The 24,731-nt window shown below is 36.3% G+C and overlaps 4 protein-coding genes across 5 annotated transcripts; 1 reads left to right on the top strand and 3 right to left on the bottom strand.

Moving 5' to 3' along the window:
• Positions 1–1,491: 1,491 nt before the first annotated feature.
• On the bottom strand, positions 1,492–3,732 carry LOC106651498 (transmembrane protein 43 homolog). The gene is made up of 5 exons (XM_014370021.2): positions 3,096–3,732; positions 2,798–3,004; positions 2,479–2,711; positions 1,885–2,397; positions 1,492–1,806 (listed from the first exon to the last, which is right to left on the bottom strand). The coding sequence occupies exons 1-5, from the start codon at positions 3,108–3,110 to the stop codon at positions 1,509–1,511; spliced, it is 1,266 nt and encodes a 421-aa protein (XP_014225507.1). The 5' UTR covers positions 3,111–3,732; the 3' UTR covers positions 1,492–1,508.
• A 12,916-nt stretch (positions 3,733–16,648) lies between these two features.
• LOC106651536 (endochitinase At2g43610-like) lies at positions 16,649–17,934 on the bottom strand. The gene is made up of 3 exons (XM_014370069.2): positions 17,705–17,934; positions 17,161–17,427; positions 16,649–17,093 (listed from the first exon to the last, which is right to left on the bottom strand). Exons 2-3 carry the CDS (start codon positions 17,402–17,404, stop codon positions 16,681–16,683), a joined length of 657 nt encoding a protein of 218 aa, XP_014225555.1. The 5' UTR covers positions 17,405–17,427; positions 17,705–17,934; the 3' UTR covers positions 16,649–16,680.
• Positions 17,935–19,018: 1,084 nt separating this feature from the next.
• On the top strand, positions 19,019–21,963 carry LOC106651417 (mitochondrial import inner membrane translocase subunit TIM44). 2 transcript variants are annotated; one of them, XM_014369901.1, is made up of 6 exons: positions 19,019–19,101; positions 19,593–19,964; positions 20,038–20,242; positions 20,315–20,463; positions 20,546–20,909; positions 20,985–21,963. In XM_014369901.1, exons 1-6 carry the CDS (start codon positions 19,099–19,101, stop codon positions 21,230–21,232), a joined length of 1,341 nt encoding a protein of 446 aa, XP_014225387.1. In that variant the 5' UTR covers positions 19,019–19,098; the 3' UTR covers positions 21,233–21,963. The 2 variants fall into 2 exon arrangements, with proteins under 2 accessions (XP_014225387.1, XP_023318208.1); XM_023462440.1 differs by lacking the exon at positions 19,019–19,101 and adding an exon at positions 19,117–19,526.
• Positions 21,964–22,213: 250 nt separating this feature from the next.
• LOC106651494 (coiled-coil domain-containing protein 93) lies at positions 22,214–23,938 on the bottom strand. Its single transcript, XM_014370018.2, has one exon. It carries the CDS (start codon positions 23,813–23,815, stop codon positions 22,280–22,282), a length of 1,536 nt encoding a protein of 511 aa, XP_014225504.1. The 5' UTR covers positions 23,816–23,938; the 3' UTR covers positions 22,214–22,279.
• Between the last annotated feature and the right edge of the window lie 793 nt (positions 23,939–24,731).

Below are 24,731 nucleotides of genomic sequence, written 5' to 3'. Positions count from 1 at the left end.
GCACCTCGTCCTTGATGAGCTCGAACGAGCACTCCTCGTCGCAGGCCTCGGACGGGGCGACGTACAAGAAGAGAACGCAGATGCCGGCGACGGCTGCCAAGCTCGATACTCCTTTCATTTTTTGTATAGAGTTTTTTTTTCAAATTTCTAAATAGTAAAAATAAGAGAGAGAGAGAAACATTAGAGTCACGCCGACAAAACTTTACGTTATGTATTGCTTAAGTATAGAAGAGAAATTAATATATTTTTGTTATCGTTCAATAAAAAAATTATTTAATTCTTGATCTTACTTGAGAGCACGTTTTGTGTATTGCAAGCTGCGCTGAGCCGCTGAAGCGTTTGATGCTTTCGTCGAGCCGAAAATCCTTTTTATACGTTTTTTTTTCGAGTCGAGCCGAGCCGAGCCGCCGCCGCTCTCGTGCCGCTGTTGCCGTTAAGGGCCATATTTTTTTTAATCGTATGTATTATCAGATCGGTTTATCATTGGCAAAAGTCGAACGCGTAGAGGTGGCCGCGGGGGAGGAGGCAGCTATGACAATATAAATCAGAGTGTGATATAATACCGCCTCGAAGTGTTACCCAGTTGTAAATAATCAATATTGACTCGAAATCAAAATTAAAATAATCTGTACCAGGCGACTCGCACGTATACACCAAAAATCAAATCGAGCGCGCTCGACTTTTACAGTCTGAGCTTGTGCGTTTTTGCAAAAATATTCGTAGAAAAGGGTTCGAAATTTGAGATATCTTTTTACAATTTATCACTTTTAGGGTTGTTGAAAGCTGCAATAATTCGTTTTTTAAAACCATTTTCTGCTCAAGTTGTAAAGCTCGAGATAAAGCTCAGTCTATGAACATTTAAACATGGCAAGCATGAAGATTTCGGGTAAAAACCCCTAGCAAAAACCCCGTGTAAGGTCGGCCAATCAATTAATTGAGTTATCATTGACTTTTAATTGTAATTTTTTTTATTAATGATCGACTTTACAGCCTATTAAATGACTAAGAAGATCGCATTCATGTGCTGAAAGTCACGTAGCCGAGCAAGAAAGCAGCCTCGCTTTAAGCTCGCTTGAAAAATCACGAGCACATATTTGCTTAAATCAGTTCACATTATACATTATCAACCGCGCATAATTACAAATATTTATTTGCGACTTGAGTCGTTCGTTTTTTTAAATGTGCAAAATAATTAAAATGATTACAGTTGGATTAGAATCGATAATATTTGCGCATTAGCCTAATGAATCTAAAAATAATGCCAAGTTCCAAGAATTTTTCAAAGTTTTCTCTACTTTCATTTTTTGTTTGAAATAATAGATTATAGTGAATATGAGTGAATGAAAATCAATTGAATTACATAACAAAATGTTATTTAAATTTATTACACATTGATGAACAATTAAAATATGTACACATTTCATTTATAAATTGAGTAATTAGATTAAAAAATAGACTTAAATAAATTTTGTACAAATTATTTACAGGGTAATAATAAATTAAAAATTTTAAAGTCTTCTATAATTGTCTCTTTGTTGTTGTCCAGGGGCCGCAGATGGACCACTGGAACCCATTGTTGAGTACATAAATGGTAAAATGGAAGCTAATGCCAATCCTAATCCAATCACTGGTCTGTACCAGACCCAAGCAAATCCAACTACTAACATGCTAATAGACATGGAAACTGATATAGTAAGTGATTCAACTGCTATTATTCCACATAGCACATTAGAGTTAGTAATGATAGTTTTTAAAATGTTAGCCAAACAAGTTGCTGCTAAAAACATGACTAACCAACCAATTCCTCTGAAACAAGAAAATTTAAAACATACTTTAAAATAGAAGTCAGTAATTAAGATGAATAAATAACCACTGGTTATTTACCTTATAGCCCAAGTTCTCCAATAATTATCTCTATGCTCAAGATGAAACATTTGATCTACAGATATTTCATGCATTCTTTGAAGTAGAATTTCCTGCCCATGAGAAGTAATAAAAGGTTCGATAACACCATTTTCTGATTTCCCTACGACTGAGTAAATGTCTCCTGCTTTTCCAGCATACGACATCTGAACTCTTATATCTCCTACTTTGGGTTCCCATAGATCTTCACCATAGTAGTATAATCCAGCATGCATCTTAATATCTTTTCTCTCTGGTCTCTCATCACTTGTCACTTCAACAAAATCATTGAATTTTTTCTTTAAATCCATTCCCAGTTGAAAATTTCCAATGTATGCCTCTTCTGCAATTTGTGTTTGACTTTTGATGGGCATTTCTTTAGGATTTTCATGGCCAAATCTTATGTAAAAAGAGTCAGAGTCAATTAACTTGTCTCTCCACTCAGTTGTATAGTAGTAATGTTTATCTGCTTCAGTAGGTTCTGACCCCGGAAAACTAATTAAAAATAATTAAAAACATTGATTCATTTTTTCATTATAATTAAGATAATTGAAAGTTTGATAGAGCGTAGAGTACCTTCTCTCTTCTTCTATTTCTATCCACTGATACATTTGAGCTCTCCTTTTTAACTTAATGCTAGCGACCATTACACCATAATCAGGTTCTGTCAATGGTTCTGATACACTTATGGGACCTGATACATAAACCAAACGACCCTCGAACTCTGGCAATGGTTTTACATTGCTCTGAACTACAGCAATATTATTCAGCGCTTCGTCCAAAGAGTAAGCCATTTTTACTGCTCTTCCCTAAATCATATAATTTATTAAAATATACATAAAGCTACCTATCAAAATTTAAATTGTTATCAAACACTAAGCACAAATATAATTACTTCATTCCAAACAAAAATACACATTGCAGTTGCGAATAATATTAATCCAATGATCGCCGTCAACCATGATTCTTTGAATTGATCCAATACGGTAGCTTGGATAGAATTATTGTCTACCTCATTACGATAATACCGTTGATATCTGTTGTTAGAACGATTCCTATTTGCAGTTTGATCGTTGTTATTCCTTTGGGAATTACCATTTTGCTGCAAATATTTGGACAATTGAAAAAAAAAATACCAAGATATTAATTTTAAAATAAAACGTTTATTTGAACTTGATTATCAGTATTCTTACGTTCGGTCTGTACATCGTTGCGTATACACACTAGTGCTTATAAAATTAAATAGTGACGCAAAACTTTTGATTCTAAAAATTGAGATTCTGTCATCCTTCGGCAAACACTCAGCACACCCCAACTAACCTAGAACTTAATGAATCTTTGGTGCGAGCTGCGAACGGTTCTATAAACAGAATAATCAACCCAGTTCCATAATATTTCTCGTGCAAGTTTTCACATTCAAAAACTTAATTCAACACATTATCGCGGCAGTAGAAGAATGTTTTTGAAATCGCGCGATTCAAACTTGTATTCCATTTCTGTAGCAGAAAGCAATGCTCACTATACATAAGTTGTAGTGATGCAGGGGTAGCGCGAGAGAGAATAAATATAGCACATTGATGCACGATGCAAACATTACGACTTTTTTACAGTGCCGTATTGACGTACATACGCGCGAAGTAGTTGGACGTGCCGCCGCTAAGTGGCATAAAGTACATTGTATTTCACGCATAGAAAGTTGTCAAGTTAAGCAGTTAAATCACATCAAACGTCACCACCTGCAGTCAAATAATATAAAGTAAAATTGAAGTAAAGTAGTAGTAGTAATATATGTGAAACCAAGCATGTAATGCGGCAGACTGGTGATCTCAGTTAAATCTAGCTTTCAAATCGCATACATTAATGATAATTTGTATTATCTTTAGAATAAAGACATTATATAAAACTAAAACTGTACAATTTATGTCGTTTCTCTCAATTTTTCAAAATTGTCTTGAACCAGAGATACGTGTAAACCACATCGCTTGGATAAAGATGAATGCACCACTCGCGGTCCACCGTAAAAATTTGCGGCAGCGCGAACATCTTGATTTCGGGGTTCGGATTCTCGTCGGGCAGAGTCGATCGGTACATGGCCAAAAAATCGCCGTCGTCCAAGTTTGACTCGATTTTGTCGCGTATTTCCGGCACGGCTTGATGTATGTAGTGTATGGTCGAGTTCTTTCGCCAAAACATCTCCGCCCCGACTTTCAAGTACTCGTTCTTCAAGCTCTTCAAGATGTGCGCTTTGATGATTCTGTAAGAGTCCAATTTGCTTCTGAACAACGAGTACGACAATTCCCGATTGGGTCGGAATCGGCCCGTCTCCTCGAAAAACTCCCTCATCTCTCGCCAGTCGCAGCCGTGAAACAGCTTGACAGTACGCTTGTAGTTGTATCTGGCGAAATCGCCGTACTTCGTTCCGTCGCTCATCTTCGCGCTCACCACGGGTGGATCTTGGAGTTCGAGAATTTCCGAGGCTACGCTGCAGCACTGAAATTGCGCTTGCATGTCTGGATTGTTTCGTATCAGAGACAGGCAATCCTGTAGTAATTTTTTCCTTCTCGCGTCCAGGTACCAATTGTTTACTTCGATTATTTGAAGGACCTTTCGAATGTTTTTAAATTGCGTCATCACTGAAAAAAGTTTGGTGATATCTTTGCTGGATAACACATCGACGAGTTCATTGTAATAAATACGCATCTTTTCGTTGGAATCTGCAAAAAAAATTAATAAATACATAAATTAGCGTTTAACAATTACGATTTACCGTACGTAACAAAATTATTGCCACAAAAAATTTTATCGAAATGTCGTCAATTTTCATTGCATCGAGATGATTCTTCTTTAAATCCATAGGCCATATATTTTCCTATATGCCATATATTTTGCGAATATATAATGCGAATTGACTCGATCTTTGAGCATTTTTTAGTAAAATAGAACCTTTAAAACAGCCTGCAGGGCGCAAAAAAATCGTAGAGAATTCTTTTTTTTTTTAATTACCCTCTGAAATAGTATATTTTGCACCTAGGGAGTGAAAAACTGGAAAGTCTCAGAGCACGTGTAATTTATCATCCGAGGCGAAGCCAAGGTTGATAATCACGTGCTCTGAGACTTTCATTTTTCGCTACATAGGTGCAAATACAATTTTTTGTGAATCCCCCAGCCTAAAGTAACATTTTGGTTTTGCGCAGCGGAAGTAAAATGTTACTTTAGGTTGGGGTGGCACAAAAAGAGTATTTTGCGATGGTGCAAGTTAGATTTTGATAAACAAGTTGTTTGAACATTGCATTGCCATGGACATGTTTAAATAATCAATTTTTTTCATTAATTTTTAGTGTTGCGCTCAAATACTACTGTTTACTCGATATTGACTTGAAACTCAAAATTCATAGTATATATGGATTTAAAGAGGACAAATGCATAGTTAAAGAAAGAAAAATTAAAATTCAAATTGGTAACATGAAACCGACCATACAAAAATATAATAAAAAATATTAATAAATGCATTAATGGCACGACATCGTTAGTTTAACTTTTACGTTACGATTTTTTTATATATTTTTTCTCCGTCGAAAATTATAATTCACTATACGAGCAGTTACTCACTATATATCAATCCCTCCAACGGCATGACAAGACCCAGGGGACTGTAATCCGGGTCCACCAAGAATCGCATAACTTGATACTGATGAAAGTCGTTCATGCGAAATCCGTAATGCTGCAGAATCTCGATGATGTCGTAGAGATTTTTCACGATCGACAAATTGCACTGAGTTCTGCAGTGGAACAGGCCACCGTCGAAGGTGATATTTTTCACGTCCGCTCCGGCATCCAGCAGCGCCTTGACCACGTCGTAATTGATGTAGGACACGGCCATCTGCAGCGGGCTTATGCCCGAATCGTCCTCGTCGTTGGGGTCGCAGCCCGCCTCGACGAGCAAACGAACCATTTGGGCGCCGATCGCGTCGTCGATCAGCATGTGCGAGTTATCCTCCGCGAACCAAAACAAGGGACTTATGAACGCGAGCACGAGCTGATGTATGGCACCCTTGAGGCAGGGAGATTTTTGAGTAGCGAGAAAATCCCGTAAACGATCCAGTTGAGCCTCTCGATGAGCTATTAGATTGGCCAATTTCCTCGAATGATGGAGAAATCCGTGGAAGGCCGGCAGAGTCATAAAGTCTTTGGCGTTGGCGCCGCGGCAATTGCAGCCCCCGAGCAGCCGCTGCACCTCCTTGGTGCGCTCTCGCAGCTGCAGCGAGGCCTGCATGAACGAGCTCGCGTCTGTGTCGCGCCTGTGGTAGCGGCAAAAATCCGGAAGCGCCGCTGCGGCGCCGCTCTCCAGCAGCAGCTTCAGCATCCTCGACTGCAGCTCGGGGACCGATCGCAAGATCAGCAGACTCATTCGGTCCAAGAGACCGTACGGTCGATGATAGGCCGGAAAATTTTTCACGTAATCCGTGGCGATCTCGTCGTCGCGCGAGCTCCCGACCATGTACCAGATCAGAAAGTGAGAGAAGTAGCGGAGATCGAAGCCGTCGCGGCGGCTGTCGAAGCATCTGTAGGCGCTTTCGAATTGCTCCAGGAGCACGGCGTTTTGGGTCGGATTTCGATCGACGATGCTCTTCGTTCCCGTCGTCGCTGCTTCCACGACGAACTCGATGATTTTTGCCTGTCCATTGAGCAGAGCACGATGCAGCACCGATTGGATGTTTATCTTATCTTCGAGCAGTCCCGCATTTTTGAGTTCCGTCGAGTCTCGTTGATTTTTAATTGCTTCTCGTACTTTGGCTTTGAGATTTTTCAACCACGTGGTTATCCGCCGCTCTTGGTAATTGAACTCTTGCAGCTGTTCGCCGAATCCGACCTTGTCCATGATTTAAGCTAAACTAGGCACTGGTATACTTTCACTATTCATATGCACACTTTTTGATAAAACACATACAAGTAAGTTTTTGATTATCTTTGTAGCGAAGAGTAAGAAGCACGTCGTATTAAAAATCTTCACTGATACATAATCGTTTGATTCAATAAACCAAAAAAACTATTTTTACGAATTTTGACGTTTTTCACGAAGTAAACAGACAACTCGATCGGAGCACGTGTTTAAAGAATGTGCGAGACGACCAATACACTGTTGCACGAGTATTACGTATATACGCTACACATGTAAATAGCTAGTCGTAACATATTTTACTGCGCTACTGTCAGAGCTATTTTAGCTGCGAAGCAGTGGCGGGTCATGGAGCACGTCAATGACGCCGTGCCGTGAAGGCGGCAAATTTTGGAATGAATATTACATTTTTTTTCATTTTACATCGACACTATTTTGGAGAAATGTCTCGCTCGAGTTAATGCCATTAAAAAACATATACTTTCGATGAACGTCACGAAAAAACTTAAATTTTTATTCTTCACAGTTACCGTAAACAAAAAATAATAATTTAAGTAATTAATAAATAATAATTTATCAAAAAAAAAAAAGTATGCAAAAATAGTGTCGCCGAAAATATTCACTCGCGAATTGTGTGCAACGACAAAATTTCGAGGACGACATGGGAAAAATAATCGTTTTAAATGTTATTATTTCTAGTGTAATTTTTTTTTTTTTTTTTTTTACAATAATAGTTTTTACTGTCATAAAAAGAAATATAAGGGTTTTCGACGAAAATAACACGACTAGATAAGTAATTGTTTTCGGACCTTTTTTAATAGTGGGCGGCGATATGCTTAATAGTGTTGAATTATTTCTACTGAGAGTAATTTTTATGTTGTGTTGAATATTATAATGTATAAACAGATAAATCGATACCTAAATTTTAAACAATACGATTTTGACACTGTCCCTCGAAACCCTGATCGTGTTTGTATAAGTAAAATCAAATTAGTTTGAATTTGGATTTTCCCAATGAAACAAGTCATAATTTCGTGGCTCTAAATACAAGGATCCATCGTTTAATTTAGTCACTAAAATGGATAAAAGTTATAGACAACAAGATGAAAAAATATCAGAAACAAATTTAAGTGAACATGACATTAATGTTCCAGACAATAAAAAATTTGTTTGCGATATTTGTCAGGAGGCATTTGCATTAGAATCAAGTATGTTATCACATCAAAACACAATCCACAACGAACAAAAAATTTACTCATGTGATAAGTGCGAAGAGAAATTTGAGTTCCGAAGTCATTTGAGCAGACACCAAATATCAGAACACAGAAGCCGCAAAGATTTTCCATGCGACCAATGCGAGAAGAAATTCGTGAAAAAATCGAGTTTGTTCACACATCAGAAATTAGTTCACAAAAAACAAGAAGATTTGACGTGCAACAAGTGCAAGAAGAAATTTGAAAATAAATCAACTTTACTCAAACACAAAAGAATATTCCACGAAGTTTTCAAAGATTACTTATGTGACAAGTGCGCCAAGAGATTTGGAAATAAACATGGTTTGCTTGTGCACATTAAGACAGCCCATGAGGGGCGCAAAGATTTTGCATGCTACGAGTGTGAGAAGATATTCGGAAAAAAGTCAGATTTGATGAGGCACCAAAAAACAGTCCATGAAGGTCGCAAAGATTTGCAATGTGACAAATGCGATAAGGCATTTACACAAAAACCGAATTTGCTTTCCCACCAAAAAATAGTTCATGAAAGTCGCAAAGATTTCGCATGTGACAAGTGTGAGAAGAAATTCGGACATAAACAATCTTTGCTGTTCCATCAAAAGATATTCCACGAAGGTCGCAAATGTTATACATGTGACAAGTGCGAGATAAAATTTGGACAGAAATCAAGTTTGCACAGACACCAAAAGACAGTACACGAAGGTCGTAAAGATTACACATGTGACAATTGTGGGCAGAAGTTTGGACGTCAATCGAGTTTGCTCTTGCACATAACAACAGTACATGAGGGTCTTAAAAATTTCGCATGCGACGAATGCGAGCAGAAATTTGGACAAAAGTCGACTTTACTTTGGCACAAAAAAATTAAGCATGAAAATCGCAAAGATTTTGCATGTGACAAGTGTGAGAAGAAATATGGAAGTAAATGTAATTTATTTTTGCACCAAAGGACAGTCCACGAAAGTTGTAGATATTACCCATGCGACAAGTGCAAGAAGAAATTCAGTCAGCAACGTAATTTTCTCACTCAGAAAAAGATGATGCATGAGGGTTGTTTCGCATGTGACAAATGCGAGCAGAAGTTTGGACTAAAATGGATTATGATTCAGCACCAAAAAAGAGTACACGAAGGTCGCAAAGATTTTGCATGTGACAAATGCGATAAGACATTTACACAAAAATCGAGTGTACTCACCCACCAAAAAACAGTCCATGAAGGTCGCAAAGATTACGAATGTGACAACTGTGTCAAGAAGTTTGGAAGTAAATATAATTTGTTGAAGCATAAAAGAACAGTACACGAAGGTCGTAAGGATTACTCCTGTGACAAATGCGAAAAAAAATTTGGACTAAAATGGAATTTGATCTGCCATCAGATGATGGTTCATGCGCATACCTCAATTGCGAGAAGAAATAACAATTGACAGTAGTAAATATGTGTAGATACTTATACAGGTTTTTCTAAAATTTTAATAAAAAATGTACTTAAATGATTGTGTATTATCTATAAGCCATCATAACACCTCTGTTCATGCGCCTTGTGAATTTTTGTTAATAATGTAAACTATACTTTTTGAAAACATATTTTTTTTTCACTTCCAAAATGCGTCAAATAAATTGTATCATTGCACCACAGTAACCTTATTGTTGCCTAATGCGGCGCATGGTCAACATTTTTTTTTCAATCTAATTTTAAAACCCTTTATAGTTTTTAAGGGGCTGAAATGCATGCAGAGAATGTCCTCGAATTCTGTACATTACAAAACCACAACTAGTTTCGTCCGAAAAATTTTTTTGTTCATAGAAGTGGCAGCTACGTAAAAATTTCGAGGATATTCTTTGGAAATTTCTAAGAAAGTTTTGTTCAATAAACTTTTACTCTAAACTCAAACGCGCCCTATTAGGACAGTTTCTCATACTATTCTCCATAAATTTTTTTAATATTTGCACTTCCTTCGTGGAACGATCAGATAAGGGTTTTTTGTTACGCCTTATTGGGAGCTGTAAATGAGGCGAGAATTTGGTTAGCTATTGGATTTGATTGAATTACTAACTTAATAATATTACATGATGTCAATTATTAAACATGCGCTAGTGAAAGATTTTCATGAATTTTTGGACTCATTATTTCTGTTAAAAGAGAGAATAATTTAATGTTGAAAAGAAATTACTCCCGAACTGTGTGCAATGCAAAAAATTGCATATGAGTAACTAATGTATTTGTCAGACAAGATTAATCCGACTTGACTGTTTGCAACGAGTTTTCAAAAGTCTTTATGGACAACATTTGCAAAATAGTCATTTTCTTGTTTATTATTTCTATTGCAATTTTTTTGCTGACAATATTTTTCCAATGATGGTCTTCACGGTTACAAAAAAATTAATAGTTTTCGATGGAAATATTAGGAGTGGTTATTTTCGGACAATTATGGTAACAGGCGGCGATATGTATAATAGTGTTTTGTGTGAAGTCAATTTTTGCAGTTCAAATTATTTATAAATTCCCTCGAAGAAATCGTCTCCGTCGAAGTTAGAATTTTTAATTTATCTGAAATATTGTAAAGATAATTTATAAACAGATAAATCAGTAATTTCATTGTAAACAAAATGATCATAAACTACTTCGACATAGTTCCTCGACACATTGATCATAATATGTTATATAGTACAAACAAACTAGTTTGAATCGTGTCTTTCCCGGCGAAACAAGATAAATTTAATTTGTTTAATTTCCGTCACACTAAGAAGAATTCATCGTTTAATTTAATCACTAAAATGGATAAAAGTTGTGGACAACAAGATGAAAAAATATCAGAAACAAATTCAAGTGAACATGACATTAATGTTTCAGACATTAAAAAATTTGTTTGCGATATTTGTAAGGAGGCATTTGCATTAGAATCAAGTATGTTATCACATCGAAACACAATCCATAACGAACAAAAAATTTACTCATGTGATAAGTGCGAAGAGAAATTTGAGTTCCGAAGTCATTTGAGCAGACACCAAACAACAGTACACAAAAACCGCAAAGATTTTCCATGCGACCAATGCGAGAAGAAATTTGTGAAAAAATCGAGTTTGCTCACGCACCAAAAAATAGTACACAAAGATCGCGACAATTTCTCATGCAACAAGTGTGAGAGGAAATTTGAAAATAAATTAACTTTACTCAAGCACTACAAAATATTTCACGAAATCTTCAGAGATTACTTATGTGAAAGGTGCGCCAAGAGATTTGGAAATAAACATATTTTGATCAAGCATATAAAGACAGTACACGATAGTCGCAAAGATTACGCATGCGACAAGTGCGAGAAGAAATTTGGACTAAAGTCGAATTTGCTCTTGCACCATAAGATTATTCATGAGGGTCGCAAAGATTATGCATGTGACAAGTGCGAGAAGAAGTTCGGCTCTAAATCAACTTTGCTCTTACACCAAAAGATTATTCATGAGTGTCGCAAAGATTATGCATGTGACCAATGCGAGCAGAAATTTGGACTAAAATGGATTATGATTCAGCACCAAAAAACAGTCCATGAAGGTCGCAAAGATTTGCAATGTGACAAATGTGACAAGGCATTTACACAAAAACCGAATTTGCTTTCCCACCAAAAAATAGTTCATGAAGGTCGAAAAGATTATGCATGCGACAAGTGTAAGAAGAAATTTGGACGTAAACATTCTTTGCTGTTCCATCAAAAGACAATCCATGAAGGACAAAAAGATTACGTCTGTGACAAGTGTGAGAAGAAGTTCGGGAAAAAATCGGATTTTATCAAGCACCAACGGATAGTACACGAAGGTCGCAAAGATTACGAATGCGACAAATGCAAACTGAAATTTGGACAAAAGTTGACTTTGCTTTCACACCAAAAAATAGTTCATGAAAATCGCAAAGATTTTGCATGCAATAAATGCGAGAAGAAATTTGGACGAAAAAGTAATTTGCTCTCCCACCAAATATTAGTTCATGAAAGTCGAAAAGATTTTGCATGTGACAAATGCGAGCAGAAATTTGGACTAAAATGGATTATGTTACTGCACCAAAAAACAGTCCATGAAAATCGCAAAGATGTTGCATGCAATAAATGCGAGAAGAAATTTGGACGAAAAAGTCATTTACTCTCCCACCAATTATTAGTTCACGAAAGTCGAAAAAATTTTGCATGTGACAAATGCGAACAGAAATTTGGACTAAAATGGATTATGTTACAGCACCAAAAAACAGTCCATGAAGGTCGCAAAGATTTTGCATGCAACGAGTGCGAGAAGAAATTCGGAACTAAATGCAATTTAGTGCAACACCAAAGAATAGTACACGATGGTCGTAAGAATTACGCATGCGACAAGTGCGAGAAGAAATTTGCACAAAAATCAAATTGGCGAACCCACATAAAGAGAGTACATGAAAGGCGCAGAGATTTCACATGCAATAAATGAGCGAAAAAATTTTAACAAAGATGGTTTGCTTAGACACCAAAAAGAAATTTGAAAGATGATGCGCATTTTACGAAATTAAGAAGAAATAATAATTGACAATTGTAAAAATGTGTAGGTGCTTATACATGTTTTTTTAAAATTTCAATAAAAATTATGCCGAAATCATTGTGTCTTAGAACTGAATCTCGTGCTATCAACTATTATTTTTCACCTCTGTTTACTGGCATGGTTTGGGCTTTATTTTTTAACCACACAAATGTTACTTGCTTCTTTTCATGAATTTTTTGGCTACTTGGTTCCTGCAGTTCTTCGAGGAACAATCAGCCAAGGTTTTTCTTGATACGGCTTGTTTGGAGCTGTACATGGGGTGAGCATTTAGTTGGCTACTGGATTTGATTACTTTGATTTGATTGAATAACTAACATAATAATATTACTTGACGTCAATTATCAAACATGAGCAAGGAAAAAATTTTTATAAGTTTTCTGTTTCATTATTACTGCTAAAAGAGATGTGATACGTAATAACAATATACTCTTCTTGAAAAAACTAATGTGGAAACCATTCAATTATTTAATTCATGAAAAATGTTTTCCAGATCTCATCAAAAATTAGTAAAATCTCTTATGATTGTTTTATCCCCTTCCTCAATACTTTTATCAATACAAAATCTTTGAATAACTTGAGTATCAAATGAATTTCTTTGTAATTTACAATTGAATTTAAAATCAAATTATTAAAATGTTAATCATTCAAATAAGTTAAGAAGTTTCGATAATGTTGATTATCACGTATTATCACGTTATGCTTGCACTAAATAAAATACGTAAACAATCAGGTTCAATAGAATATTTTAATAATTAATTTTATTCGACAAATTGCGGTTGAAAATTAAATCACTCAGATTTTTGATAATGTTATTTATTAACAAATAAACTTTTTTATTTATTGCTCGAGTGACTTGAATTAAGATTTGAATATAATCAGGAAAAAAAAGATGATTATGCACACTCTTATAAACAGTATAGTTGATCGAGACCTTATAAGTCACTGAAAAACAAACATCAGATGCGAGATCTCGATTACACCGGTTCTTTAACCGTAATCAACATTTTGTAAAAGTAGAAAACTATTCGTACAAGGAGTTGAATTTAAAATCTAAAAAAAAAGTTTTGACCAATAATAAAATAATAAACGGGTCAATTTAGATAAAAAGTTTTTTTACTACATTGTCGTGAATAATTCATGTTATAAATATTTTTCTTATAAATTCGAATTTATTCGCCCAAAAAGTACACAGTAAACAATAAACAATCGTATATCTCTTAAAAAATTAAATACACATACATTCAAAAAATACTCAACGTGTTCAACATATATACTTTAAAGTAGTAAATTATTGTTACGTGTGAATCGTTCATAAATAGAAAAATCCACCTAATATTCTAATTTCTTTGTAAAATTTTTTGATTCGATAAATTATTTGAACACATCTTCTGACACTGTAAAACATGATTTAAATCTGTAGAACACAACGCTACCCAGTAAGTACTAATGAACAGATATAACAAACATTTTACTCGTGCATACAACATACAGATACTTACAAACAAACTTTTAGCAAAGGCTGTCATTTTTCAAAGACCCCTAAGTATTATTAAATTCAAACTAAACATAGAAGCCTTCATTTAAAAAATTTTTTACGAGTATCTGAGCTGAGTAAGTCTCCTTTTTTGTCTATACAAGTCGCAAAAGAAGGTATGATCAGACTTGAGGGATTTTCGGATACGTCTTGTACCAGCAATATCTGTACATAACGTCATCCGTTTTCCCCATAAAAATTTGCGGTATCTCGAACATTTCAATCTCGGCGTTCGGATTCTTTTTGGGTAAAGCTGACTCGTACATGGTTAAAAAGTCATTGTCATCCAAGTGTTGCTCAATTTTATCTCGTACTTCCGGAACGGCTTGCACTATATGTCGCATATCCTCGTTATTTCGCCAAAACACGTCCGCGGTCATTTTTAAATACCTTTTTCTCAAGCTCCTAAAGACGTACGCCTTGATGAGTCTAACGACGGTTTTGGCCGATTCCTCCCTCTCTTCGAACGGCTTCGTCTCCTCGAAAAACTCGCTCATTTCCCGCCAGTCGCGTTCGAGGAAAAGCTCGGCCGCCTTTTTGCAGTTGTGTTTCACGAAGTCGCTGTACTTTTTGCCGTCGCTCGTCTTCATTTTCTGTAAATTTTCTTCCAAACGCTCGGCTTCCGATTTTATCTGATCGTGATCCAAGTCTATGCCTAAAATTATCTTCATCGTCGACAGGTAGTCTTGCAATATTTTTATCCTTTTTTCATCGAGGTACCAATTATTTTCCTGAACCAATCGCAGGATCAGTTGAATCTTTTCGGCCGCCGCGTATACGTACTTGATTGGGCAATCGTAATCGATGATTTTTTCTAAATAGGTACGAACCTTTTTATCCGTGACTGCAAAAATAAAAACGATAAAGAATTTATGATCATTCATAAAAACACACATTCGACTTACGATGTATCAAGGCCTCTATAGGCATGGCAAAATGCAAGGGTCTCCAATCCGGGTCCACCAAGAATCGCATAACTCGATAATAATGAGAGTCGTTCAAGCGAAATCCGTACTGCCGCAGAATCGCCAGTATGTCGACGAGACTCATGAGCACCAATAAATTGTACTCGGATCGGCGCTCGAACAAGCCCGCCTCGAAGGTGATGTTCTTCGGGTCCGCGCCGGCCTCCAGCAGCGCCTTGACCACGTCGTAATTGCAGTGGGACACGGCCAGCTGCAGCGGGCTTATGCCCGAGTCGTCCTCGTCGTTGGGATCGCAGCCCGCCTCGACGAGCAAACGAACCATCTCGGCGCCGGCCGAGTCCTCGACGATCGTTTGCGCTCCGTCGAACGGACCGCCAACGACGGGACTCGAGTACGAGAGTATAACCTGGTGCATGGCACCTTTGAGGCAAACGAATCGACGAGTCGAGAGAAAATCCTTCAAACGACCGAGCTGTGCCTTTCGACGGTACTTCAACTTGGTCGGCTCGCAAGCACCCTTGAACACCTTCTGCGAGTGCATGAATTGCTTGGCGTCGTCCTCGCAGTCGCACGTGCCACCCATCAGTCGCTGCGCTTCCGGCCTTAATTTCCACCACGGACGATCCGAGTGCAGATCGGGCAGCACCGAGTTCTCGATCATGGCCACGAGAGCAGCGAGGCCGCTGGGCTTGTCGTTCAGGCGGAACCAACGATCGGCGTGCGAGTTGGCGCACACGCTCGTGATCATGAAATGATGGGACACACCAGATCGGTCGTCGTCGTTGGGGCCCTTGACGTCGGTGTATCGCGCGTACGAGCTCGCCTCGCTCGCGTTGCCAAGCTTCTCCTCGTACAGATTGATGTGGAAGAGCGCGCGAAACAACGGATGTTTCTTGCTCCTCGGCTCGGGTTGATTACGCTCGCGACCCAGTTGGAACTTCATGACTCTCGCGCGCTGGAATATGCGGCAACGATCCTCGACGAATTCGATCTTCATCTCGTCCAAGTTCCAGCTCGCCTCGTCCACGAGTTCGTGCAGGAATTCTCGGGATTTCATGTCGAGAAGTTGTCTTCGCGATATGACATCGCTACAAAAAAAATGCATACATACCTCGATGAACACGCAAGAGAGTCAAAAATCTGAGTGAAAAGTATACGTACCGCGCCATTTTAATAAGATTGTAATAGCTCAAATTTTCACTTTTTTCATATAAGACGTAATTCACAGATATGCTTTACACATTATGTTTGATCCATCGACCGTAAAATCATTACTGCTACGTTTTAATGATCGATAATTTTTTTTTTTAACAAAAAAACTATTATTACGAGTAATATGACAAATTTTCTTTTTCTGTAATACCCGAGCAGCACACAAGCGACTCGATGTGTTTACAATAGGCATACTAATGTGGGTACCGTAAAAAAATCAGACACGAAATTTTTTCTCTCCCATCATTCACTATTATTAGAACTATTTTAGCTGCCCTACTTACTAATACGGTCCAACTATACTTTTGCGCACCATACCTACTACTCTGTCGCTAAGATTCAAATTTGGATTTTCTGGTGTCGATAAATAAATCAAACGAAAATCGTATCGAGTTGTAAAATCAAGTTTTTAATCGTAAATCAGTTATAGCATCCATTTTCGATCGCTTTGTGCCCCACATTCAAAGCTTTGGCCACCTTCTCGTAGATCCTCCATCGTTTCTTCGCTCGCTCGTGCAATCTCGCGCTGGTGCACTCGCCCGCGTTGATCGCCCTGGTCGTCGCGCCGAATTTGTTCCTGTTCGCGCCGCTCAGTCGCGGCCTGACCTTGGCCTTCCAGAACCAGGTGCTCACCAGCATGGAGAGTCGGGTGTCGCGAGCCACCAGCTCGGGCTGCTGCAGCAGCTTGTCGCCCATGCCCAGGGCGCGCGAGGCCGCCCGATAATTCTCACCCCAGGTCAGCTGGATGTAGCCGCGGCCGTAGTAGACCTTGCCCGGCAGCCCGACCCTGTCCTTGTACCTCGTGGCGCAGTCGTTGCCGGCGCGCAGACACACTGCGTGCGAATTTTTTTTTTTTTTACGAATGAAAAGAAAATCATTTCGAGCGAGTGCTATACGTACTTAATTCTTCGCGAAAGGCAAAGCCGACGCTCTCGTGCAACAATTGCGCCAGGAACATGGCTGCTTCCTCGCGAGTTAAGTCCTTGGTACCCTCGACGAAGTGATTGTAGATCTCGGCTTTTTGAACTTTGAAGCCGTTGCCCTTCAGCGCCGCGTTGAATTCCGCTTGACTGACGGATGCCGCCGCGTCGCAATAACATCCGAGTAGCGAAAATATCGATAGGAAAAAAATAGGTTCGAGCATTTTGAACGTCGATCGTTTGTATTCTGAAACGAAGGAAAATGTGTGATCAATCACACGCCCATGAGAATATTTTAAAAGTATTAATTTTATTCGACGATAATCGCTGTTGAAAATTGGATCGCAGATCAGATTTCTGATAATGGTATTTATTAATAAACAAGCTTGTTTATTTATTACTTGTATTTGGCTCGAGTTACGATTTGAATATAATGAGGAAAAAAAGATTATTATACACTCTTGAACGGTATATTGAATCAATTGAAGACAAACATCAGATGTGTGCGATATGTTTAATCTTACCTTTATGATTGCTCAATAGTGATCGAAGTATTGGCCAACAGTTAACAAGTTGAAGAAGAAAAAATAAAAAATGACAATTCTTTTCGACGATTGACCAGCGACGATATGCGAATGCAGCGAAGGCACTTCTCTATCTCGACTCGACACGTTTTCCGCGTTTACTTATACTCTCGTTTTTCCTATTATGTTGAATATTCTTCTTTGACAAAACAACGAAAAATGATGAATTTTATTACAAGATTAAAACTAGTGAATCCCCGACTTCACTGTGGCTATTATCTATATTTATTCATTACTTCATAATATGCATTTCAGTCGGCGGCATAATGTATGATATAAATTATCTCGACGGGTATCGAAAGAGACGTTCGCTCGATCGTAAATTTTTAATTGTTTGCTTAACATGTATCCGATGTTTTACCTATGAAAATTACAACAGATAGGATAATTGATAAAATTTATCATAAACACGGGTTAGAGAATTGCAGCGTAATTCACAATTGCAATATAGAGTTCGAAAATTCGAGTACACTTTCGAAAAGCCGCAAAAATATACGGTAAATTTCAATACAATATATTATAAAATAAATCAGCCTTGTTATTGTTCAAGATTGGTAATACAATGTTAAAAAAATAAAAGTAGAACTACATACATAATTAAGTAAAGAAACGAGTTTTTATGCTATTGTTTTAATTTATATACGTCATAGAACGTCATAATAGTTGTTTTTTTAATTCTATTCCAATCGAATCAATCTAAAATCATAGAAGAATCATTTTTTAATCTTTGGAAGGCCGAAACTCAATAATTTGGTGCACCAATGATTATTTTCCAATTTTCATTTTTAGATTGGAATATTCATTTTTACAATATTATTACTTATTTTTTCACCATTCGAAAATACAAATCGATCGTGTAAGGCAAAGGGGTGGTTTTCGCCCGAATACAGAGGGTGAATTTTGGATTTCTGATTTTTTTTCAACCTCAAATATAGATTCAGCTTTGAAAAATATATTTTTTTATATATATAAAAAAAAAAAAAAAAACTCTATGAAAATGAAAATCTCAACTCCAAATCTATGCCACATCTGTCGTTCCGTAGAATTCATTCATAAAATCTTGATTCGTATAGTAATTTTGGGCCAGCTTCGCCGCCTCATTGATGAATCTAGCTGACTTCAATTTTTAAAAAATGACGTAAGAATTCAATTGGTCGCGCGCCTCGACTCATGCTTACGTCAACGTGCGCAACCCCGCGTGAGTCCGCTATCTCTGTTGCACATGTATGCGTACTCGCGAGCCGCGACGAGAGACAGTGAATTTCGTCTGGCCCTCTTCTCTCACGTTTCATGAAATTCGATTGGTGTCATCTCGACGAGAATCCCCGTGGAAAATGGTAAATAACTGCTTTGCAGGGCCGTTGGACGATCTCGATGACTCGTGGAGACAGTCCAATTTTTCATTGATTAATCATCGAAATAACTTTTGCATCGTGTTACATACAGTCAGAGCGAAAAATAAGCCGGCAAAAAGTCGCACGGATCGTGTCTTGAGGTTAACTGTTGCGATGAGTGATCTAAGCTTGTGTGCACATAACGATGATTCTCGAGTGCATACGTAAGATTGCAGTTCGGAGCGATTCTGTGTTTTGATGAATGTACTCGTACGCACTTCGGCCCTTTTACTTAATATTTCGATAAGATTACTAAATTTACGATTGTCAAAGACTGTCATAGTCTAAAATGTTTTGAGTCACTTGTTTGAGTGATTTGCAAGATAGGATAAATACATAGACTAATATCATTGATCATGAATTGTTTTGTATGTTTATCATTCAATTGCACATTGTGAGAAAAATAATCAAAATTCAAATTATGTTAATTTCAGAATTTCTTAAGGTGTCAGTCAAGTTTGACAGGGATTGTTCGATCAGTTCATATACAAACCAAGTATAGTTCTCCTTGTTCAATTTCTAATCTACGGTTCAATCAGTCATTATGGTCTCAGAGTCAAATACTGCGTTCTTACTCAAGCCAAAGAGCTCCAGGGTTTTTCTCAAAATTTGTAGACAACATCAGACAAGAGATGCAAAAAAACAAAGAAATGAAGGAAAATTTAAAAAAGTTCAGAGAAGAAGCAGAGAAACTTGAACAATCAGATGCCTTAAAAGCAGCTAGACAAAAATTTCATTCTATAGAATCAGAGGCGTCTAAGGGATCAGAAGTGTTGAAAGACAGTTTAGATAGTATAAGAGGAAAGGTAATAATATTAATTTAACTTTCTTAAAAAGTATGAGAATATTATACCACAAATTACATTCAATATAAACTAGGTACAAGAAGTAATTCAAGAGGCAGGTAAAAGTGAAATTGGCAAAAAAGCAGGTCAAATTGGTGAAGAATTGTCAAAAACTGCAAAAGGGGCTGCAGAATCTATTTCTGAAACTGGTCAAGCCATTGGTAAAACTGGAGCTTTCCAGACTATATCCAAGACAGCTAAAGTTGTTCAAGAAGAACTTGATCAACATGGAATTCAAGGTAAGCTATTTTGATCAATCTGATAGTTGAATGTATTTCAGTTATTTTGACCTATTATTCATAATTTTATAGGGAGAGTGTACATAGCACCAAAGGTTTTAAGAAAAAGGAAAGAAATTATTGGAGCAGATGATGAAAAACCAGTTGAGGCAAATACTGAAGCATTAGGTGTTGAGTTACACAAAGATTCGAAATTTTACCAATCGTGGCAGAATTTTAAGGTAACAATATTCATAAATGAAACAAAACTATTCTTTTTAATTGTCATTAATTATAACTTTCATGCAATTTCAAAATTTTTAGGACAAAAATCCTTATGTAAATAAAGTATTAGATTGGAAAATCAAGTACGAAGAATCGGAAAATCCCATCCTCAGAGCATCAAGATTACTAACCGATAAAGTTAGTGATGTTGTTGGGGGTCTTTTTCAAAAAACAGAGTTATCAGAAACTCTCACTGAAATCTGTAAAATTGATCCAAATTTCGACAAGGTTAAATTTATCAGAGATTGTGAAACTGATATAATACCTAATGTACTTGAAGCAATGATTCGTGGAGATCTTGAAATCTTAAAAGATTGGTGTCATGAAGCTCCTTACAATGTTATTGCACAACCATTACAACAAGCTTTCAAATTAGGTTACCGCCTGGACAGTAAAGTTTTAGGTACAGTTGCAATTTGAAATTTTATTTCCTTTTAAATCTTGTCACACGACTAATATTCTGTTGCATTAATTACAGATATAGATAATGTAGACTTACTCATGGGAAAAATGATGGATCAAGGGCCTGTTCTAGCCATTAGTTTTACATCGCAACAAATTATGTGTGTTCGTGACGCTAAAAATAATGTTGTAGAAGGTGATCCAGAAAAAATTTTGCGTGTTAATTATGTTTGGGTTCTGTGTCGAGATCCAACTGAACTTAATCCCAGAGCAGCATGGCGATTGCTGGAAATGGGTGCTAATAGCAGCGAACAATTTGTCTAATGATAACACCTACAACTATGTTTTTACCCAAAAAAAGAAAAATTTCTGTGAAATTTTTCAAATATAGATGTATTTTGTTATTACCAGTTGCTGACGAAGTTGAAATAGTGACCTGATATCCAATGAAGCTCTGTAGCTGTTACTAATATATTTGATCATATTTTGAAAATACAAGAGCATAATACAAATTTTTATTCAAGAAGAATACAGTTTGTAGGAATATCAATTCGATTGAACGGTCTTTTTTGGAAGTTCAGTTTTGAAAATAATTGGATGGCTGAAAAAGTTTGTTTCTTAACGTTAAAAAAAAGCGTTTCATGTAAGAAACAAATTTATTTCACTATGATATCAATTCTTATTAGGTAAATCTTTAACATCTGGTAAATGAATTTTTTCAACAATAATAAGTGAGTCATGTATTCACAAACCAAATAGAAAAATTTTTCAAATCAATTTTAAAAACGCGCGATCATGTTATAGAGTATTTATCTCAACGTTACGTTTTTGTAGATATTGGACGATTAAAATATCAATTATTATACATGAAGTATGATGTATATGTATGTAAAATGTTGTTGAAAATGGTTGAAAACATTACTGTAAATGAAACCAAATAAGGTGAGCAAGCTGTGTAAAAGATTATGACATAATGTATATAAAATTATCATCTGTGTTGATGAGACTTAGTCTTTGCAATCAGGAATTTGTAAATACATGCTTTTTTATTTTAAGAGAATTTTAAATAATTTTTTTCACACCAATTCCCAAATTTTTTGATATAATTATTTTAAATAACTTAAGTAAAATAATAAATGTCATTAAAATTTCAGCTTGAATCAGCTCTATTCATCCATCAAAAAATATTTTATGCAATGGAAGTAAAATTACATGCTTTAAAAATATTACATACAGTATAACTTTTTATTTTTCAGATATTTTAAAGGAATCTTTTGTCATAAAAATTTATTAAAACAAGAGAAATTATAACTTTCAAAGTAATTTTAATATTCAACATTGATATGTACAATTAAAGTAATAAATTTAAACTTATGATCCTCGCAAGCGTCCTAATAACAATTCATTATTGCGACATTCTATGGTAAGTTGTCTAACAGCAGCAACATACTTTCTTTGCTGTTCCATTAGAGTAACAAGTTGACGACTCAAAGCATCACGTCTGCAAATTTCTTCTGTTCTTCGTTTTTCTAATTTTTCTTTATTTCTTCTTACACCTTCTACGATGAGTTCAAACTGTTTAATAAATTGTTCTCTGCTGCTACTCGATGACATTGCCTGATTATAGTTGTCTTGTACAGAATTCAAGAGAGACAGTTCTTTAGTGTAGTACAATTTTGTATCATCCAAAGTATTGTATAAAGTATAGTACTGTTTTGTTTCTTTATGTTTAGCTGACACTTGATTGTATAATTCCATAAATCTCTTCTGATATTGAGTGAGTTCTGATCTACTAGGAACATCGTCAATTTTTCTTATCAAACTAGCTACTGCTCTATTTCTTTTGGCAAGCTTTAATCTTAACTGATGAATAATTTGTTTTTGTTCTTCATATTTAACATCATGATCCAATTCTTCTTGAGGCTTCTTAGTTTGAACTTCTTTAACTAATTCCTCAAAATAATTCAAATCCACATGGCACTGATCTTTGAATTCTTTTTCTTGAATTTTTAATTTATCAAGTAACATTAGAAGTTCAGTTATTTTTGTCAATAATTCAACATCTGTAAATGAATCAGACTCTTTCATTTTTTCAAAAATATTTTCCAAGGACAATTTTCTCCTTCTAGTTTCATTTAATTTTTCCTTTATTTCTAAAAATTTATTATGCAATTGATTTTTGTCATCAGTTAAAGAATCAACCTTATTTTGGAGTATCTCCTTTTGTTTTTCTAAGACTTTAGAAGCTTGTAAAGCAGGAGACTCTGTAATATGTTTTTCTGGAGAAAATGCTAGCTTGTATTGTTTATCAGTTTCTTTTACTTCATAAACTGGTGAACTTGGAACTGCACTGCGGTCATAGTTCAGAGAACTTTTGGCTAACATAACATTTTTCACAATGTTACTCTCTTCTTGCTCATCTTTGTTAAAGAGATACTTGTTGAAGTAATAATTATTTTTATTGAACTGATTAACGGCAAAAGTATGAACGTAATGAGCCATCTCTTTTCTGGTCTTCATGGACTCGCTCACCAGCCACTGCATCACCGGATAAATGTGTATACAGTCCAAGCCCTGTATCTGATGAGGCTCTATCCTGTGCGGGCAATTCATTTTGGGCAGCATGGCAACGATCTTCTCGGTCAACGCTATCTTCTGCCCGATGATCAAGTTCTCTTGAAAGAGCAGATCGACGTCCACGTCGAATTGGCAGGACTCGATGCACCAGGTCATTCCGCCCACGATTTTGTCAAAATCCGCCAAACCCTTTATTCTGGCTCGGTAGTAACCAGCCGACGTCAGCAACTCCAGTATTTGCTGAAGTTTGACGGATTGCTCCTCGTCGTTGCGCACATCAGCTGGCACTGCATTGTCCTCGAATACCTTTTTCTTGATGCCGTTCAGCATCTTTTCCTCGTCTCGAGCTTGGCAGAGATCGACGAAATTTTCATCAAGCTCTCGTAGGCAGCGGCTGCGGCACACACTTTGATTTAGCAGAAGCAACGCGAGCGCGTTTCGTTTGCTTTGCGGCACAGTCACAACAACAGGCACGGTGTTTATTTTCCTTCCTGCAGATGTCAGTTGCACATGACATAACGACAACATTATGATACTCTTACAATAATGTGAAACCTGCATGATTTTTCCAGGGTAGATTTGCAAAGAATCTACGCTTATAAAATTTCTAATAAAAAATAAGGTATTATACTGTTATGGTTAATATTTTCAAAAAATTATTTTATTTAAACTTTAGAAAAATGTAAAATAGCTCTCATTAATTCGAGTTTGAGAAAAGATTCTGTTTTTTGAAAAATGAAAAAAAATCATAATAAATATCTTTCCAGAAATTGATTTTTATATCAAATTAGATATTTATTAATACGTGAAAGTTTGTTTTCATAAATTCTAGATTTAAAAAGGCCAATGTGACTCAATTTTTCCACTGATTAAATTAATCTTTTACAAACTATTCAAAAATAATATCCTAATCAGGATAAAGAATCGTAATATTTTCACACTAAACAAGATAAATGTAACTCACCGGTCTTGTTTATTTTTTGTGGATTTTCAAAAGTTTCATCGCTCATTAACGAAAGCTTAATTATATAAAATTAATCGTCAGTCGTCAACGAGCACTTTGTGCCATAAAATTTCAATTATACGTCCTCGTGAAAAGTAGACTCTTTTTTTCGCACGATAATACTTTTTTCCTGGTTGAAATTATCATCGCTAATAACAGTTCAACATCTCCAGTTTTTGTGCAACTCGTGTGTGACTGATTAAATATACGTTTTTCTTTACCAAGATAGAGCACGAATTTTCC

The sequence above is a fragment of the Trichogramma pretiosum genome, unplaced genomic scaffold (assembly GCF_000599845.2).
Source record: "Trichogramma pretiosum strain Unisexual culture from Peru unplaced genomic scaffold, Tpre_2.0 scaffold147, whole genome shotgun sequence".
In the NCBI taxonomy this organism is placed as follows: domain Eukaryota; kingdom Metazoa; phylum Arthropoda; class Insecta; order Hymenoptera; family Trichogrammatidae; genus Trichogramma; species Trichogramma pretiosum.
Note: the sequence above shows the minus strand (reverse complement) of the source record. Positions and strands in the feature narration are given on the sequence as shown.